Source organism: Sebastes umbrosus, chromosome 13 (assembly GCF_015220745.1).
Source record: "Sebastes umbrosus isolate fSebUmb1 chromosome 13, fSebUmb1.pri, whole genome shotgun sequence".
NCBI classification, from domain to species: Eukaryota; Metazoa; Chordata; class Actinopteri; order Perciformes; family Sebastidae; genus Sebastes; species Sebastes umbrosus.
Genome location: NC_051281.1, coordinates 22215550 through 22236954, shown reverse-complemented (window position 1 = coordinate 22236954; position 21405 = coordinate 22215550). Strand labels below are relative to the sequence as shown.

Sequence of the window (21405 nt, the reverse complement as noted above, 5' to 3'; positions counted from 1 at the left end):
TAGCACACCAGGTGTACAGCAGCCTGCTTCGTGTTATCTGATTGGCTGGGAGCATTGGCTTGACACAGCACTACAGCTCCATCCACAGAGGTTTGTGTCACATCTCCGAGGACCCGACTGTCACTCTTTAAGAGGAGGGTAATAATAGCCGGGCGCCACAGCAAGTGGTGGCACAGGCGATTTTAAAGAAACATCAGGGAGACGGTGACATTTGAGTCTACGAGGAGAGAAACCCAAGCGCTGCAACCAATAAAGACTCCCACCAATATTCTCACTAGGCTTAGAGGGAGAGAGAGACAGAAGCAGAGAGAGAGAGGGCGAAAGGCAAAGAGAGATGTCAGTGTTAGATGAAAATGTGTTGACCTGGTGATATTGATACCCCGCTCATAACCTCTACAGGTGTGCAATGCTGTCAGGAAGCAGCTCTGGGTGTGGCTATCTCTGTGGATAACAGCCAAAATTGCAGACCTTATCATTTTACAGTAGAGAGAACGAGCTGCCTCGTTCACTTTGAACTGCTGACAACTGAAAGGATTTTGTATTGAAAACAGAGCTCCCGTACGAATAATACATTCAGAAATTCTTTTATATTTTGAACCTGATTTTTCAAAAACATAAGAATGTCCTGGATTGGGTTGTTAAAAAAAGCTAATATATCAGCTAATTATTGTTTTTTATTCTAATTATTTGATGGTAGGAATATTATAACTTGCTACTTTTTTCTTGATGTTCTAATTTAAGACGGATTCAGCTGACAATGACCTTAAGATTAATGACTGCATTTTGATTGAGCAGAGTTAGCAAGGTTAGAGTGATTTTTTTCATCATTTGAAAGACAGATCTGGAACAATCTGCTGATCTGTGTGTGTCCAGAGCTGTTGCAACCATTCCTTAAGATATGACCTTTTAATGTATTAAGAACAATCTAAATTTGTCATTTAGCATTTATGGAACACTGATATTACAGTGCACTGATTAGGGATGCACCGACACCGATACCGGATCGGACATCGGGCCGATACTGAGTCAAATAGTTGTATCGGGCACTGGCGACAATAGGGCCGATCTATTCAATTCTATGTTTATATACTATATAAATGATATACTGAAATTTTAATTCCTGTTTTGTTGCTGCATTAAAAAGGTTCACACCTTTTTATGACTTATTATTTTAATACAATTCAGTAAATTTATATATGGGCTATGTATTTATTTGTTACATTTTGTTTTACAAAGTTAGAAAAGCAATGTTTAAGTCAAACCTGCCTTACACATGAAAGAATGATACCAGTCATTTCCACACAGTAAAGCATACAGCTTATTAATTAAAAACTGGTATCGGATCAGTATTAGGTATCAGCCGATATCCAAAGCCCAGAGATCGCTATCGGTACTGAAAAAGTCCAATCAGTGCATCACTAGCACTGATTGTACAAAAATATGTTTAAGTGGAAAAAGGCATGTTGCTGAGAAAAAAAATAATCGGAACCACATACTTTGACATCATCATAATTGTTTACTTATGATGGTTATGGTTAACCTGATTTCATTTAAACCATTTATTTACTTTTAAAACCTTATAAAAACCTGAATTAGACATCATTCAGAGTCTGAAGCTCCAAAACCAGACACAAGAGAGCCGTTTAGTGTCTAGCCTGCTGGCTCAACAGGATCTCATTTTATGCACATTGTTAGTTATAATTCAATGCAACAAATTGACTGCATAAAGTGTTTCTGGTGTCTAAGTGAATTCAGACTTCACGTAAATAGCTGTGGGGCCGTTTTCTTAGTTTTTCATCAGAAGGTATTGACTAAGCAGATGCTTTGAACCGCCATAGAATGTGCTGCTAGTCTCAAGTGTCATTAGCTTCAGGGCTTTTCCAGCTAGCGCCAGGTAAAGATTAGATAACAATCAGCCCTTTAATAGATACTGTTGGAGGCACTGGAGCCGTTCCTGTGCTGTGCCGTTCATCTGAAGCTAACAACAGAAGAAGAGAGAGTGGAAAGCCGATGTCATTTCCTCCCTGATTTCTTCTCTGTGATGTACCGCTGAGCCCAGCGAGGAACACGGCTGTTGTTAAATTACATGTAACTGTTCGCTCAAACTAGTGTCAATGTACAGCGTGTCTGTCTGTCTGTGTTTGGGCAGGTACAACTAGAATTTCAAATGGCACATTTCTAGGGAAGGCAAGGTAAGTTTATTTTATATAGCACCTTTCAACAACGAGGCAATTCAAAGGTTTGAACGGTTCATAACAGAGCAGCAGATCATAAATTGTCAAATCAACTCTTTGACGAACAGGATTCGACAGGATCGACTTTTTAGAGAGACCTGTAAAGACGGTATTACAGCAGTCGAGTCTAATGAAGATAAACACATGGGCAACTTTTTCTAAATCCTCCTGAGACATAAGCCCTTCAATCCTTGATATATTCTTATCAAACCAATCATTGATTTGTTGAACGCAATCAGTGCTCAGCCCGGTCGCACTTAATGGCGTACGAATGACACGGTAATTCGCATGTCATTTTGCGTGCAATAAAAACGTCATTCTTGCTTTTGGCGTGTCATTTGTACGCCATGTGGTCTGTATTGGCTGCAATGTGAATGCATCCACGTAAATAGAGTGGTGCGGGAATGAGTCCTAAAACCTGGAAATGAGTTAGCATTTTAGCACTTCCGGTTCCCTTATCTCAAAGTCAATGTTTTTTTTTTAATGGGTTTTTAGTTGGATATAAACCAGGAGACCGGTGGCTGAGTCCTGAAGTGTTGCTGAGTTATTAAGTTACGTTAGTGATGCGTTTTTTAGTGACATTTGTGACATCTTTTCCACACATCTGTTACGTTGTTTCCGTATGTATTTTACTTAGTTTACGTACTTATTTTAAGTCCGACCATGATTTTTTTCCAAAACCTAACTGTTATTTTTGCCTAAACCTAACTGCAGCTGTTACTGTAGTTTTGTTGCGTGGTTTAAAAATGACGCCTGTAAAGAGGCGTACAAATGACATGCAGAAAGGCTGAAATGCATTCTCATACACGCAGAATGTCCTTGTAATGTCGTGCTATTTATATGCCTTCCCGTGAGATCGGGCTGCAGTGCTTGTATGGTACCATAGTCGCATGGTGATATTGTTATATAACTCTGTGTGTCATCTGCATAACTATGGTTAGACATTTTGTTATTTTCTATAATCTGCACTAGTGGGAACATGTAGATGTATCGGGTTTATTACATAGGAATATACTGTAATATATTCAAGATATTTTGTATGATATATTTGATTATTTTGGTATTAAAAGTTTAAAATTTTAATAATAATGTGTGTTTGCATGCACTTACTCTGCAATCATCTCCCATAAACATATTATAGCTAACGCCTAACATTGTGATATTACACTTGACACGAGGTGTAATTTGAATTGCATGATATTGGACAAATATTCTCTTTGTATAAAGGACGGTGCATCTGCGTAGGGTGTGTCTTAACTTTCAGTAAAAAAAAAGTTGTGCTATCATAATATGATGTGCATTACTTCACTGAAATTCCAAAAGTACAAAGGGCTTTTTGTTGGATGACATTCCTTTCTTAATATACTTCAATTATTAGGAGGAGTCCTTTGTATTGAGTAGAGAGCTCCAAAAACATTGACACTGGAGGAATAACATCTGCATGTTTACTCAGGAGAAGATTCATCCCTGATAGCCTCCACGAAAATGAAGAGGGGGAGAAAAAACAAGTGGAGGAAATTTGTGGAATCCCATCTGAGATTGCTTCCCTGATGGATTCCTTTTCCTGTCAGCTCAGACGAGAAATGAAGCCGGGGAAAATTAACTCCTGATACAGCTACGCTGAATTAGACAGAGTGGGGGAAAAAAAAACCTACACACTTTTTAAGGATTCCAGCCTTGTCATTTTCAATTTTCTGCTCTTTGGACATGCTTGTATTCAGATTCCCCAACATCTATTCGCCATATCAATCCTAATTAGACAATCTGGGCCCAGGAAGGATGGGAGCGGAGTTATTTGCATAATTTAATCATAAATACTCAGTGATACATATTTCCAAATGCATTTGTACAATTATCTTTTCATCCTTGGGGCAAAAGTATTAATATGATTAGGCAATAATTCTTTAAAAAAGGGGGAAAATAGGAAACCAGCAAGTGTGCACTCTTTTTTAAACTCCAGCTTTGGGCTATATGAAAAATTAATTAATTTCTGAGGAAAATCAATTTCTCTATGTGACCATATTAGACAGAGCCAGGCAAGGGCCTGCATTCCTTCCCCAATCAGAAAATCTCATCTGCTCCCTCTAACTTCTGTCAGTAGCATTTAATATCCTGGTACGAGCGTCAGTGACTTCCGCCATGCTCCCCAAATGTGCTGTAATGTGGAGGAGCCCGTGAGTACAGACAAGCAAGGGAGCTCTGACTGGGGAAGGAGGAGAATGGAAATCAGAGTGACCAAAAAATCTATTGCTGGCCTGTCAGGCAATCAGTCTCAAGTGTAAAATCATCAGGTAAAATCACTGTTAACAAATCTAGTTTAATATGCTAGATAAGTCATATTGACAGATAGATTTTAAACAGCTTAAGACTGTTGTCTATAAAAATCAAAGCTAATACCCCTTTATGGTTGGTGAGCATAGTAAAAATAGGTCATTTTAATATGCTGATTAACGTGGAAAGACCTGATGTCGATGTGTGATTTTACACCGTTTCATTTGGTGGAGGAATTAATTGGTAACTCCGATCCAGTAAAGGCATGCAAATAAGATAGGAGCCTGGACAACTAATGCATCCAACAGGCAAATTAACAATACAGGCCTCTTAGCCATGCAAATAGCCTCTAAATCCACAAATGACATTAGACAGTGTCAAACAAAGCCTCTTTAATGAGTGAAATCTGGGGTTTCGACAGTCTTGGCTCAGCTTCATTGCAAGCTATGAAAAAACTGATCTTAAAAAAAAATGAAGAAAAAATGAATGTTACTTTTGTAAACTGAGCTGGTCCGTGGATTTTTCTAAAGTTTTAATTTGCACTTGTTCCAGCTGAATGAATGTCAAGTCAATAAAGCAATTCTGATTTTCAAGGAGACTATTTGTTTGCAAAAAAAAACACCTTGCCGCCATCTGCCAACTGCACAGTTGACTTGAGCACATGTACTGTACCTAATCAAATTTAGCAGAGCCCCACTGAAGGATTAAAAATGTATAAAAAAAAAAGAGAGAGAGTGAGAACTCAAAATGTTTTTTTTTCCCTTCAATAAAGAAACAACACACAATATGAGGGCCAATTTGACTTTCAAGAAAGTACTTGAATAGATTTGGATTTTTAAACAGCTTTGTATACTATGCTCTCTCTCTTTCTCTCTCTCTCCCTCTCTCTAATCAGGCATCTGTCACTCTGTTTTTGAAGTTATTATCGCCCAAGCTCCCTCTTGGATGTGGTTGCTGGGTGACGGGTATCTTAGCACCCACTCTGACTGGGAATGATTTGAATAGAATCCAGAAATCTCCCCTGAGTACCTGTAAACACATCCGTGCCTTGTAGAAAACAAATATATTATAAGAGAGCTCAGCAGAGGAGAGGAGGGAGAGAGACAAGCTGGCACCCTCGGTGGCAACTCACACTGAGCGCTAAACAAAACAATTACCGTCATTTGCAAATATGTGTGTTTAGGCATAAACACTCTTGAAATAGGAACAAGAGGGGTGATAGCTCTCGTAACGCTCTCTGTCATATCAGTATCAATTAAATATATCTGTTAAAGAAGAAGTCGTTCCACTGTGACCTGTCACTGGTAACATTTCAGAGTAAGATCTGCTTGACTGAAACGAGCCGGGGAAAATCTATTTAAGAAGGGCATGTAAGTGAAAAGCCGTCCCATTCCCAGTGGTGGGACATTGTCTGGGGCGTGTGGTTAACCTTCAAGGGTAGACAATGATTGTCAATTAACTGCTGCATTTCTGCGCCCCAGCATCGGATAGCCTGCCCCCACAAAAGCAGACCAATGAGAGATATGCGATATCTCTGCGCCGCCCCCCGTGTTATAATAACCTTTCAGAGAGTTCAAGTGTCACGCAGCAATAAGAACCTTTTCCATCCCACCACGGGGAAAATGAAAAGGAAAACAAGTAGCTGGAACAGAGGGCTCCTGGAGGGGCTCCTGGAGAGCCAGAGTCATAATGTAGGGGAGATTACTGAACCTGGATCAGTCTGGGAGCGAGAGCGAACAACTGCTAATCTGGCACGAGAGTCCTTAAGAAAATGAAGGGGTCAAGAATGACTATATTACTAGTATCTTTAAAGATGAACAATAATTACTAAAATATGTTTCTTATTAGGCAAATCACACATAGTTCAAACACTCACTGTTAAAGTATGTAAAAGGAATGTCCCAGTATAATTTTTTTTAATCCATCACCATAATAAAAAAATGATAATTTCTATACCGCATTTCTCAACAACGCTGTTTTCCCATTTAATGTGTTCAAAAAGTGTTATGCTAAAGTAAGCATAGTGGGGAACAATTTGGTTGGAGCTTGTTTGTGTCCACATCAAAACTAAAACAGCGGGATGCAGCGGTGCTCTGTGATGCTATTCACATTCACACTGTGTGCAAAATGAGAGTAGTGTTGTTTTAACACAATGGACCGTGGGAGGGAAAAAAAACAGCATGTGAAATAGTACGACCCATTGTACAGGAGTATTATTCACTTCATTGTTACCACTCTGCCGCTGTATAATAAGAGTAGTGACATTGTGGTAATAGGGCGAGATGAAAAGCTGAAACTATCCGAGGCAGCAGGCTGTTGTTGTGTAACCTGAGCGGGTTAACCGGTCAACTCAGATACTTTTTAGCTGACAGTAAGTCGGTGCAAAACGGAACATCGACTTCTGGAGAGGTGGGGGGAACTCGTTTTCACCTACAGGGCAACCTGTGTCCTGTTTACTCAGACTGATCATTTTGTCAGCACCAATTCAATGGCAGGCGGTGTAAAGCACACATCCCTGCAAATAAAATCAACTCTTTCTAAGTAACAGAAGCCTTTTATCCAGCGGATGCCTCGCTGTTCCATGATGTAATTCTCCAAATGGGGCAGGCAGGCGGGCAGGCCGGGTCTGAGTGATTGATTTCAGCCCAGCACCGGGAGTACCTGGCTGCTTTCAGAGACAATTACAGTCCTGTCCGTGTGCCCGTAATAGCCCACCACTTTAGCGTCATTAAAGCGACGCGAGGCACTGCATTATCCTTTAACCCCATCGCTGGCCATCCCCCCATTGACAACCCGGAGGGTTCAACCACATACTTTGTCACCTGAAGCCCCACGCCAGGCTTGAGGAGAGGATCACCGGCACGGCATGTTTTTCTCTATATAGAGGAGGGGGGGGTGCTCTGCTCCCTTGATGCTTTATGTAAATGATGCCTGACAGGTGAGTTGTTTAGACGATTACAACAAGAACAGAAATATGGAGCTGAAGCATATATGTAAGCTCCAAATATTGTATGTATACTGTTGATGTGTGAGGCTGATTGCATCAAAGCAAGCATAAAAAGAAGATGATAGAAAAAATGTAAGCTACTAAATAATCATTTAAATTAATAAACTATATGAGAAAAAAAGCTTTACAATTATATATAATATCCCTCTCTCTTCCTCAAAATGTTGATTTGATTTTGCATTGATAGTACACTTTGTGTGTACACTTTGAGGATCAAAATGTATTAACATTTCTCACACATATAGATCTTAATGCCACAAAATGGTACATAAAAAATTGTCTGTTTGCACAGCAACTTCTGCGTGTGCATGTGTTTTTTTTTCCACATGTGCTTGTTACACTAAGCATGCATCCAAAAGTCAGAACTAAGATTAATCTCACACTATAATTTTCCAAAAGGCTGCATGCTTTTTACACTGAGACAACCAAGTGACTCAAAGTGTTTATTGCTATTCCCCACTGATGTGAGCCTTTCCATCATATTTGCATTTCCAGCTCATTTCTGGGTAGGAGATCAATATGGAATCAATCATAGTGACAGGTAAGATGGTAAATTTGACCAGGCTGAACCATCCTGTGAGACTGAGCGATACATCAAAGCTGGGAGCAACAGGACAGTAAAAATGGCTTTTAATCAAATATTGATCCTCACTTAAATCACTCCATATTAAAACACATAAAGCTCAAAATATTTGATTTGGTAATATGGCATTAATTTTCACGTGTGGTCGTTTAACTCACTTACTGTAATATAATTTTTCTTGTTTAATACAAATCAAGGATGTTTGATTAATGTACATTATCATATGTGTGTATGACAATTATCCCTAGCATTTACAGTGTGAAAATAAACTGGCTTCATACAGTCATACAGGAGTCGTGTGTACTGTAACCTCCTTTAAAAATGTACTCAATACTGAGAAGGCAATTAATTAAAAAAAAATATTCCATGTCATATAATTCTGTTAATAATGTGGGTTTGTCTTGTTTACTTTCTAAAAAAAAAAAAAGTTATCATAATTGAAATTATATTGCCCCTGTGGCAAGGGCATGTAATAAAAGACATAGCCTAGTTTTCTTTCCAGAGTCATTTGAAATAAGTTGAGCTAAAAGTTTCCCTTAAATTAAGAGGAATTACAGTAAAGGAAGGAGGTCTTATTTCTGTAAATGTCTTTATCAGTGGCAGCTCTACACCTGAAGTTTATTCAACAGCATTGAGAGAAACTCAGCCGTTGTGTATAGCCTACATTATCGATTTATTTGTTCTGAGGCAGACAGGCTATCCATCATGGCACAGCTTTTGCTCTGCACGTGTTAAAAAAACTTTCACTGAACTTTTTTCACTGATGTTGCGCGCCGGCCTCCAAACAGACAACTTACGAGCACATTGATGGGAGTTTGAAACTATTCACACGCTATAACAACAGATATCTAAATTAATGTCATCACTTGTGAACCACTTGTTTTATAAAAAGGGGGAAAATGTCTCCCCCTTCCTTTGCTCTCCTGCGCCTTTTACGCACGGCTATATCCGTGGAGACATTTCAGCCAAAACAAATGAGCAGAAGCTTCTCCACTAACCTCGCATTGGTGCAGTCGTTGTACAGCGTCTCGAAGTCCTTTCTGGAGATGAGTTTGCAGCGGTTCACCCCGGGTTGGATGGCGCCGAGCCCTCGGAGGATGCGGACCTGCTCCACGTTGCACACCACCGGCGTGATCTCCAGCCGCTTCAGCTTGGTGTAGACGGTGTGCAGTCCGCCGACCAGGTGCTTCAGGAACAGGTCGAAAGCCTGCGGAAGGCAGATGAGCTCGCAGCCGTCCACGGTGAAAGACGCCACTTTGGCACCGCGCAACTCGACCATCTTGCACTCGTTGTTCTGCGGTATGTTCTCAACAGGAGACGGGGTCGAGTAGACAGGTTTGCCCGGAGGAAGACCCGCGTTTGGGATGCCCGGGCTGCCGGTGGCGAGGAGCTCTGATCTGAACAGGTTCTGTTGTCCACCGGAGGAGGAGGATGGTGGCGGGGGTGCCAGGAGGGATGGAGACGGTGATGAAGTTGTCGACGGCGGGGACGTCGTGGCGCAGGGAGTCGAGGAGGAGATCGGAGGCGGTGGGACCAGAGGAGTTGGTGGGATCAGAGCAGCCGGTACGGCCATGGTCACCTACAAGGAGGAGAGGAGTAGCCGAAGTTCAAAGTATATAAAACCAGCCGAGACACCCACTAAATGAAAGAATCCACGGGAGTTTAGCTCCTCAGATAAGTTGGGGAAGTAAAAAGAGATGCCGAGGAAGGAAAAAAAGGCGTGCTGAGTGAGAGGGGTGTTTTTTTGGGGGGGTTTTTGAGCGGCGGGACAATGATCAAAGATAGGAGGAGGAATGACAGGAGGAAAATGAGCTGAAAAGTGCAGCTCCGCTCTGTGGATGAGTTGTTGTTGTCACACGGTACAGAGAGGGAGGAGCTAGGGGACAGTGGAAGAAGCCTTTGAAGAACAGATCAACTGGGCTCTGGCTATGCACTGAAATGTTTCTTCAAATTGTTTATTCCACATAAGAGAGATCCGGTTATATGTGATCATAATCGTGTAGAAAATTTGCATCTGTGGTAAAAAAAAAAAAAAAGAAGAAAAAAGCATGCACTCCACAATCTGAAATTTCAGTTAACAGTCATTTCTGGTTCTCACACAACACATCAACAGCCAAACAGGTGCTATCTAACAGTATGCAAACACTGCACCAAGCACACTGATCTTATTGACAGGTGATCAATAAGCATCAAAATGTTTAGAAAACACTTTTTTTGCCCATTACATCCTGAAGCTGTTCAAAAAGCATTTTGCACACCTACATTTTTCTTTCATCCAGCCATTAACTGTTTTTTTTTTTTTACTTTAATTCTGATGTCATACTTGTCATATTTTCTGACTGTGCATGCCAGTATGAGTGTTAAAAAAAAAAAGTGTGCACTCACACAAGGTAGGTATATATGAAATTTCAGTTAAGTTATTTCTGGTCCTCACACAACACATCAACAGCCAAAACAGGTGCTATCTGACATTATATACAAACACTGCACCATGCACACTGATCTTATTGACAGTTGATCAATAAGCATCAAAAATGTTTGGAAAACACTTTTTTGCGCATTACATCCTGAAGTTTCATTTTGCACACCTCAATTTTTCTTTCATCCAGCCATTAACTATTTTTTTACTTTAATTCCAATGTCATAATTGTCATATGTTTTGACTGTGCATGCCAGTATGAGTGGTAAAAAAAAAAAGAAAAAAGTGTGCACTCACACAAGGTATATCTGCAATTTCACTTAACAGTTATTTCTGGTTCTCACAACACATCCAACAGCCAAACAGGTGCTATCTAACAGTATTCAAACACTGCACCATGCACACTGACCTTATTGACAGTTGATCAATAAGCATCAAAATGTTTGGAAAACACTTTTTTGCACATTACGTCCTTTTGCACAACTCAATTTTTTTTTCATCCAGCCATTAACTGTTTTTTTTTTTACTTTAATTCTGATGTCATAATTGTCATATTTTCTGACTGAGCATGCCAGTATGAGTCACTGTTTAAACTACACCCCCATCCGTGAGAGAGGAAAATATGCCTAATTCAATTAGTCCTTCATGATTATTGTATTTACACAGTCAAAGTAGCTTTTTGTATGAAGTAAGAGCATGACACAACATGAGGCAATGGTTGTTTTGAGGTGGACTGTTTTGTATGCAAACTAAAATGCATTATTATATTACAGTGTGTACTGCATATATATATATAGAAGTCGAGTTGAATAAATAATATAATAAAATTTGACTGTAATCACTAATATCCAACAGAATGCATTGTAAAAGTTGTATCACTCTTAGGGATGCACCGATCTGACTTTTTCAGTCCCGATAGGGATACCTGGGCTTTGGGAATCGGCCGATATCACATACTGATCCAATACAGTGTTTACTTAATATGGCTGTATGCCAAACTGTGTGGAACAGACTAGGATCATTCTTTAATGTGTAAGACAACATCAGGCTTTACTTAAACATTGCTTTCCTAACTTTGTGAAACTAAATGTAACAAAATAAATACATAGATACATAGATTTACGGAATTGTTATTTATTATTAAAATAATAAATCGCCAGAAATACCAGAAACTTGGTTAAAAATCTTCAAAATTAACAGGAATTATTTACATTAATTACAATTCATGTGTAAACCTTTTTAATGCAGCAACAAATTGGTCAAAACTCAAACAAGAATCAAATTCCAGCATATAACGTATATAGTACATAAACATAGAATTGAATTTAATGGATCGGCCTGAATGTCATCGATATCTGAGGCAGCTATTTAAGTCAGTATCGCCCCGATATTGATCCGATATCGGTGCATACTTAATCACTCTATGTGCAGTGTGTCACGTCAGAAGTTGTTTTCCACTCACGGTCTATTTCAAGTTGAATACCCATAACTATTACTTTATACTTTATTATGTAAAAAATTACAGGTGAGCGTGACCCTGTCAAACAATGCCAAATGAACTTTGGCAACAGTGTTGAAATTGTTAATGAACTCACATTAGCTGTAGATAAAGAGGCACTACTGTACATGAGGGAAACCAAAAGCTTTGTATTGCCAGAGCCCATCACATTTAAGAATCTGAAGTGGTGTGAGAACACTGGCAAATACTGAGTTAAAACCTAAAAAAAATCATAATTTAAACAGCCCTAAAAATGGTAATTGTTTACTTTTTGAGTGTCTTGCACAGTGATGCAGTGTCCACTTTAGCCACTGTACACATACTGCACAACCTCCGGACAGAACACCAGCTCGTTCTAAGGGTTGTACTACTTTATGCTGCCAAGTATTAAGCTGCAGCTTAACCCAGCTAGCTCTCAAACTTTCTCTCAATCTCAGACAGTACAGGAAAGAAGGATAAAGGCAGAGAGGAGAGGAAGTGCAGCACTAGATCATGGGGGGTAGGGTCAAGTCCATGTACAATAAGAGCTCATATAGAGTTTACACATGTATTTAACCACTGTGGCACATCAGGAATTACAATACCTTTCTTCCTGCCTTTCTTACCAGACAATTTTAAGATAGTGAACTATGTAAACACGCAGCTGGATAATCCTAACTTGGACAATTCATTACTAGATCACACTGTCAAAATTAGGACTTAAATATGTTAGATAGGACCAGTAAAAATACTTTTATGTGTAATTCAAGGTATGGCAGAAAACGATAAGTGAACTTATTGAACTCTGGTTTGCAGGAAGCTTGTTTTTTTGTAGCGCTCATGAGATTACATCACATTTCCAAATAACCATTGGTTCTTGAGACACATATATGAAAGTATAAGCCGCAGCTTTCTTAGTTCTACTTTTGTGTCGCACTGTTTTTATCAAAATTGTCCAACTGCTGTTATTGGCATTAGCTGATTTTTTGGAGAGTATATCAGCCCTTACCATGTATTCTCATTAGGTGGAATGAGTGTGTTGCATATCAGGAAGGGTGTGGCTTATCACGGCGTGCATTTTGCCTTAATATTCTGTGTATTCCTGTTGTCCTGTTGTGTCAGATCAGCTTTAAGATAAGCAGTGTGCCATTTTCAAAATTATCATTCAGGGAAAGAGGTAGCTTGTAGTGTAAAATCAATAGCTGCTTAAAATTCATTGCCAGGCAATCCATTTGCCCTTTATGTTGCTAACCTTTCACTTAAATATGCACCATATTAAGATTTCATTATATACAATGAATGTCACAACAGTTTGCCCACTATTTCTCTTGTTTGCATGGGTTAACTGCAAATCATTGTGCTTGTAATGTCTGAAAAATGACTTTCATTAACATTATGCAGGAAAGAAAAAAAAAGATATGAGCCTGAGTAGCCTAATAGGTATTAAAAGGCACCACAGGATGTGTAAGATGTTTTAGATACAAAGGCCTTTCAACAGACTGGGTGGGCTCCATGAGTCTGACCCCGGTTATGAAAACACAGCGTAGCACAAATATGAAGTCTGTAAACATGGTGCTGTACATTACACCACAGTACTTACAAATGTAAAATCACTACTACATGTAAAAAATCATGTATAGGTAACCTATCTTAAAGGCAACAGCCTACTAAGAAAATTATTTACTTGTGACAAAAAGGTCTCATATTTTCCTCAGGCACAGTCAGTAGTGGCAGTGTCCTTGCAAAAATAGTTAAAAAATTAGTACCGTGGATGAAGTTCCCAGTGTGACTGAATACTTGGTCAACTAAGTAACACAAACAGTTAACAGAGTTTTCCTTAAAAGTACACAGAAGTACAGTACATGCAGATGAGATTGCAGTAAACAAATGACTATGTCAAAATGTAATCACCCGGCATGATGTATGGCATCAGGAAAGTGTTTCAAAATGTATGGATATGGGACAAGACTTGTGTATGATCAATGACACAGTATATTGTTTGATGTAATAATTTATTCACCCCATAAAGCGTTGATAAAACAATGTTGAAAAGCAATTTAAATTGAATTCATTTAAATGTCAATTCTCATGGTTAGGATTTTTCTATAATTGGCTATTTAATTAAAATAATTTTCATAGTCATTAATACAGCCGGCAACTTGTAGCGCACTGACGTGTTTTAATTACATGGTATTAACAAAATTGATATGCTTTAGAAAGCATGGTGAATAAGAAATAATTAGACCAATCATACATCATCCTCCTATGGACATTAAGTGTATCACAATATAATTGATGAACTTGAAAAACAAGAGAGATAAATAACTTTAATTGAACAGAGTTGGTGTACAGAGCTTGGAACAAAGAATCATACTCACGATGTATTATATTTCAGAGGCAATTCATTATCTGTAACATCACTTAGCTCTGTGCGCCCAGCACTCTCCCCTAACCTATGATTACATGACATTTGAAAGCAGTGATACTGTGTAGTCTTTTAAAATGTCCTTTTACCTCGTCCGCATAAATCTTCAAACTGCTTTTCCGCATGGGCAAATAGGGAGGGGGGGGTGGAGCAGCTTCAGACATAAGAATCATTTAGATGCTTGGAATAAAGCACTTATTGATCATGAATATTTGTTTCTCCAAGGTTACACTGCCTTGACCCCATCTATCCTTAGACACCGTCTAACACAAACATGCCACTGGGGGTGAGGGGGAGATGTCAGAGAGCACACTGATGGTGGAGGGTGTGTGATAATTTTCTACACCGGCCTCATCAATTTATTTCTAATTACAAATAACAGTGTAGGGCTTCTCTCATGATGTTAACTTACTGAGTGTTTAATGGCAGTTTCTGTATTCTTCTGATCAGAACCACTAACTTTTAAGTCATAATCTAAAATATATAATTTTTTAGAGCTGAAAAGACTGGAAATTAATCAGCAATTATTTTGATAGTTATTCATTTAAAGGTACAGTGTGTAGGATTTGGCGGCATCTAGTGGTGTGGTTGCAGATTGCAACCAAACTGAGTAGCTCTCTGCTCACTCCTCCCTTTCCAAGACTGCGGTAACGTGAGCCGCAGAGTGCAAAACCGCGGTAACGCCGTTCAACCTCGCGCAGAGGCACCTCCTTATCATAATAACACTACTTTAGGAGGAAGTCAGACAGCGTCTGGCGGTACCACGGTTTTGCACTCTGTGGCTCATGTTCCCGCTCACAAGCATTTAAGAGAACTACGGTGGACTTCAGGTAACGTAAAAACGTGTAAGGCTCTCTCTAGAGCCAGTGTTTGGTTTGTCCGTTCTGGGCTACTGTAGAAACATGGCGGAGTAACATGGTGGATTCCGTGAAGAGGACCCACTCCCTATGTAAATATGAAGGGCTCATTCTAAGCTAATGAAAACACAACGATTCTTAGTTTTAGGTGATTATACACTAATGAATACATAGTTATGAATATCATATTCCATTTCTGCTAATAGAGCCCCCGAAATGTTACACACTGTTCTTTTAAGGCCTTTTTATGCAAAAACTCTAAACTTGCTGTTGTTGTTTTTTTCTTTCATATCATTGCAAATTTAATGTCTTTGGGTTTTGGACTGCTGGTCGGACAACACAAGGCATTTGAAAACAGCACTACACCTGGACTCTGGGAACTTCTGATGTGTAATTTTGACAATTTTCTGACATTTTATAGACCTAATGATTAATCGAGAAAATAATCAGCGGGTTAATCAATAATACAAAATAATCATTTGTTGCAGCCGTAGTCTACGCAAAACTAGAGATGCACCGATACCAGATCCGATATCGGGCCGATACTGACTCAAAAAGCTGGATCGGATATTGGTGACAATGGGGCCGATCTATTCAATTCAATTCTATGTTTGTATACTATAAACATTATATATTATATATACATACATATATTTTTTTTTTTTGCCAAGTTGTTGGTGTACATTTTTTTATTTTAATAATAAATAACAATTCACTAAATTGATGTTGTTACCTGTGTATTTATTTGTTACATTTTGTTTTACAAAGTTAGGAAAGTGATGTTTAAGTCAAGCCTGGTGTTACCTTAAACATAAAAGAATGATCCCAGTCACTTCCACACAGTGAGGCATACAGCTTATTAATTAAACAATGGTGTCAGATCGGTATTCGATATCGGCCGATGCCCAAAGCCCAGATATCGCTATCGGTATCGAGACTGAAAAAGTCGGATTAGTGCATCTCTACGCAAAACTGCAGTTCTGCTTCACAGTTGTTGCTTATACATATTCCGCCAACTACTTTTTCACGAGTTTTACGATCAAGCTTTATGTACAAAGTTTAGGTCAAGACCTTATGTGTATGGCATATTTAAAACAACACGTTGACCAAAGAGAAACATACAATAAAGTAACCCGAAAAGTTAGACAAGTCAGAAAAGGATAACAGAATGCACATGAAGTGAGAATTCTGGGAAATTAAGTCTGCATCAACTGTACCTTTGAAGTTCTCAATTTATGTATACAATCCCAATTTCTTAAAGAGCAATGCCATTACAGAACAAGATAGTACCGGTATCTATTTGCACACTTACAGCAGAGTTAACCTAATGTACGTATGTAATTACGTACATACACAATCTACCACCTCTTGATACAACTGTCAACGGCAAGACTTGGATTCGGCTGAGCTAATAGAATGCTCCTTCACACAAAGTATGTAAAATAACAGCTTTCTGGTAATGTGACTGCTCAAAAGAGGAGCAAATGGAGTTCACTTCATTTTCAAAGAGCCAGCCTCACCCACAATTAGAGTAGTCACGGCCCACATCCTACAGCACTTCATTTGATGCCACGCAGCTTCCAATATAACCGGGGTGCAAGAAACAGAGAGATTTGTGGATATCTAAATTGCTAAAGCAGAAACCTGTATAAACAGCGGTAATTACCGGGCCATTGACAGTCTCTCAGTGTTGTGCTCATTCTGCCACAGCCGCAGTGATTAAAATGAATCCTCATCGACTTCTCCATTAAAGCGCTGGCAGGAGCGATCCCGTGACCTTTCCCCATTGATTGAACATAACAATCACAATTCAATTGTAATGCAAAGAGAACATTTGTTATAATGTACACGAGATGCATGAGCCATTTCCTGGGAGCGGGGAAGGGTAATCAATGGAGTGACTCTTGGCGTGATGCAAGGAGAATGAGGCTGTGTTTGCAGGCCCTAATTCATACAGCCTGCAGTGTATGATGGAAGGCAATGATATGCATGTAAACACTCTGATTTCTCTCTGCTCATCGTTCAATAGGATAACAACAAATCCTGATTTCTATATCCATATACACTAACAGCCCGGCGCTGCTATGATTGGCAGTGATGCACATGTACACACAGCCTGATACACTTCGGGTTCTATCTGAGATCAAAGTTGGATTCATGTATCATGTCACGTGGCGATATCTCCTCTAAATTATCTTTCAGGGAACGACAACTGCCATCTTTCAAGAGGAGTGACTTAATGTAACATATGACTTCAGAGACAACAGGCTGTTGCCATGACGCTCATGGAATTACTAAGTGGAAGACAATCGGAGTACCTATATAAACCTATACATTATTGGAGCAATCTTCATGCGGCTATGTTCTAGCGATATTCGAGCAAGGACAAGCTTGTAAAAGCGTAATTACTAATGATTAGCTAAACTCACGCAAGTGAAAGCACAGCTTGCACAATCCACGTGCCACAGACAAGAAAAGCATGATAGGCATAACAACCCGTCACTGTTCAATCCCTCTTTAAAAGCCGCACTCGATCATGTCTTTCAAAAACTGTCTTATGAAGAGTGTATGCGAATGATGTCCTTAAGGGATTTCTTTTTAGAATCAGGAGATTATAGTTTACACGGACATTAAACAGATTAAACCAGCCAGCTCTCTAAAGGCAGTTTATCTAATGGAGAAAATGTGGTATGCTAATTGAGAAATTCCGATGGTAAAATTATATTTAAACCTCTCTCTCTCCGTCTCTCTCTCTCTCTCTCTCTCTCCCTCCCTCTCTCTCTGTCTCCCTCTCTCCCTCTCTCTCCCTCTCTCTCTCTCTCCCTCTCTCTCTTTCTCTCCCTCTCTCTCTCTCTGCTGGAGGATTTTAGTTTGGCTTGATGAAATCAAATGGCTAATCACAGCCATAAGCTGTGAGACGTTAGCTGAGTGAAACAGTGTTTGCCATGCTAAAAGGTAATTGTCTCAGAAAACTTCGTCGATGACAGATTCAATTCCATTTAGTAAATGTTTAATAAATGCTGTACAAACAGGCAGCCCCTATCTCGCTGCGCTTAGAAAACAAAGGGAAACTTTAATTGCTTTAATCATCCTAGCTTTGACGTTGTTATTGGCCTTAAAAATAGCAGTTAACAGAAACTGTCCTGCAGAGGAAATTGAACCACATTTGGAAAATGATCCGTAATTAAGATAGGGGCATCCCGTGCAGCTCGGTCCGGGCGAACTGTTGTGACTAGGAAAAAACATTCCAAGTCATACAAAGCTATTCAATTAACAGAAGGACCCAAGGAAAACAACCTCCCTATTATGTATCACTTACTTTAATCAGATTGAAAGCGATTGTATCCCTTTTTGAAATTCCCTTAACACAAACATGTTAATTAACAGATAGGAGGGTGGAAAGATGTATTTTTCATTAGTGGGTGAAATAATGTTCCCCTTTAACATCAAGGAAAATCAACTGCTTACTGCAGTTAAACCAGTCAGCGGTGTAAATTCCCTGCCAGCATTTTTATTTAAAACCTCATTAATGTGTTTCAACCCAGCATAGCTGTACCTTTAATCTGCACTAAAAGGAAATAATGCGTTTCCTGCTTTATTTACCAGCCTTACTTAACAAGTGTTCCTGTACAATTAGAATTGTTAATAGATCTGGAAACAAAAGGACTTTGAAGGTGGGAAAGTGCTGACATTATTTCACAGGGGAAAAACACTCTTGAGAAAAAAGATCTGCTGTAAATGTAGTTTCCTGGAACACAGGCGCACTGCAATGTTGGTCTCCCTCTCATTAGAAATGCCATGCACAGGACATAAATCAAGGCCCGTAAAACATTTCATTGCCACACAACACTAAATTACACACTTGCTGGTTTGCCACACTGATTGTGTTTAAACATTGTAATTTTACTTTATTCCCATTAAATCTATGCAGAGTTTTACAATCCATAAACAGAGTATCTGCAATAAAAGTTAATAAATGTCAGAATTTGCATTTGGAAAAAAAAAAAACACCCTGCTACATTTTTGCAAATATCAATCTATGAACCTTTCAACATTTCGTCAAACAAAATGCTAATTGTACCTTTAGGAATTTAGGAGACAAGTGACAAGAAATGAGATGCAATGTCCTTTGGAATCAGGAAATCAGCTAAACTGGAATACATTACGAGTGAGGGCGAGTGGAGGAGGACTATTTATGTAGAGAACAAAGGGCAGTGACATATATATTCATGTAATAAGTTGTAATCCTACACGGTTTTCTAATATATTTAATTGCACTTCAGTAGTATACACACCAGTTTTGCCATTTGACACTTGTTTGGTAGCCCATTCTGTTGGCTGCTGTTTCTTCTCCTCCTTTTCCCCTTCTTCTTCTTATTGTATGATATTAATATAAGACACATGGAATTATTCATAGTAACGCTACAGATGAGATAAAACAAAATACAGTGATTACGATTGAAAATAGTAGTCAGGCTGACCTTTTGTTAACTGCATTTTCAAACATTAATTTGTTATCTTAGTTATCACAAACATGACTGCATATCAAGATCTATTAATTAGTGAAAGCAATCTTGTGCTACTTTATGAACTTTATGAACTACAAACTCTACTTTTTACCTCCCCCTCTAACAGTTCGGGTGGGTATTAATAAACCCTGACTTGCACATCACTACTTTTTCAGAAATGGGCAGGTGCACACTGGTCAGCTTTGAGTCTGTTGTTAAGATTTAGGTGTAAAAGAATTAGGTTAAAAATTATTCAACATTTATCATATACATATTTTTCAACGTTTATTTATAAGTGCACTCAATGCACTGTGGCCAATTTAGTTAATCTAGAGATAACATGCAGATATTTGTTTCCCCATCGACCAATCGATTGGTTGAAGAGTAGGTAGACTTTCAGTCGACCAAGTTTTTCTTTGGCTGACTACAGCCCTATCAGTTTTATAGCAAACTAAAAAACAGTATTTAATGTGCATCACTCATGTCTGGCCAATAACCAGTTAGTTAACGTCAGCACTGATGCCAATCTGGTATGTCAGATCATCGGGTCATTAAAGGTGCTAATTGCGAGATTGGGAGTATTTCTATTGCCTCAGCATGGCAACAGCTGAGCCGTCAGCTCGCAGCTAATAGTGCTAACAGGGCTAACAGTGAAAACAACGGCAACAGTGCTGACAGAGCTAACAGTGTTAACCTGAGGGGTGCTACGCTTCCACAACGGCGCCGTTGGATGAGACGGCATTATCAGCTGTAACCGCCGTATGAGCGCAGTGCAGAGCAGCGGCTGTGAGCTAGCCAGTGGGGCACGCTCACATGAACTAACATTAGGGCTGTAAACCATACCTGTAAAAAACACGCATGGGCGGCCCGGCGATGTCAACAAAGCACAGAGAAGCTCGGCTTACAACACATACAGAGGCAGAGTGACTTCATTCTCTGCTCGGGTAGACATTACTCCTCTATATCTTTACATAATAAATAGTTGTTTGCTGCTATATTAATGCTCTGAATATCGTATAGAGCACCTTTAACATGAACACCGAAAGACAAACTTCAAATTATGCAAGCCGAGCTAAAGAGAAGCTGCTCACCATAACAGCATCAACAGGCTGTAAAAATGGAAGAAACCATTGGTGTGTAGCCATTATCAGTGTGTCACATTGTCCATGTTTACGTTTAGTTATCATGATCACCGTATGATACTGATATTATGGTGCATTATACGATACTAAAATTTTATATTATGAGTTAGTGCAAGAAGTCATTCTTCATTTTAGTATCCACACTGTAATACATCAAAAGCAGGGCAGCGCCATGCGCTATAATATCTCTCAGTTTGCAGTAGGTTACTATGCTCTGCTGACTTAGTAAACTATGCATCCAACAACAATGATTATTCATGTCATTCTTCAAAGGTCCTTGAGAGGATCTCGATGCAGCAGCGATTCAACCTTTCGTATTAATTCAAGCTTGGCTAAGATTGTACCATCTGGGCCCTTGTACTCCATGATTAATGCCAAAGAGTTGATTCATATGTGCAATCGGAGTTTAATAAACAAGGATTTCAGAGTTAAATGGCACATACAAATGCTTGGGATGAACTCATTCATAGTGTCTAATTTGT

The 21405-nt window shown here is 39.2% G+C and overlaps 1 protein-coding gene across 20 annotated transcripts in view; it reads right to left on the bottom strand.

Moving 5' to 3' along the window:
- Window positions 1-21405, bottom strand: part of dachd (dachshund d) — a 138952-nt gene that overhangs the window by 100209 nt on the left and 17338 nt on the right. For all 20 annotated transcript variants that reach the window (XM_037789607.1, XM_037789596.1, XM_037789597.1 and 17 more), the window contains one exon: window positions 9094-9674. In XM_037789607.1, the coding sequence (XP_037645535.1) occupies window positions 9094-9674 (581 nt within the window). The remainder of the gene's footprint in view (window positions 1-9093; window positions 9675-21405) is intronic.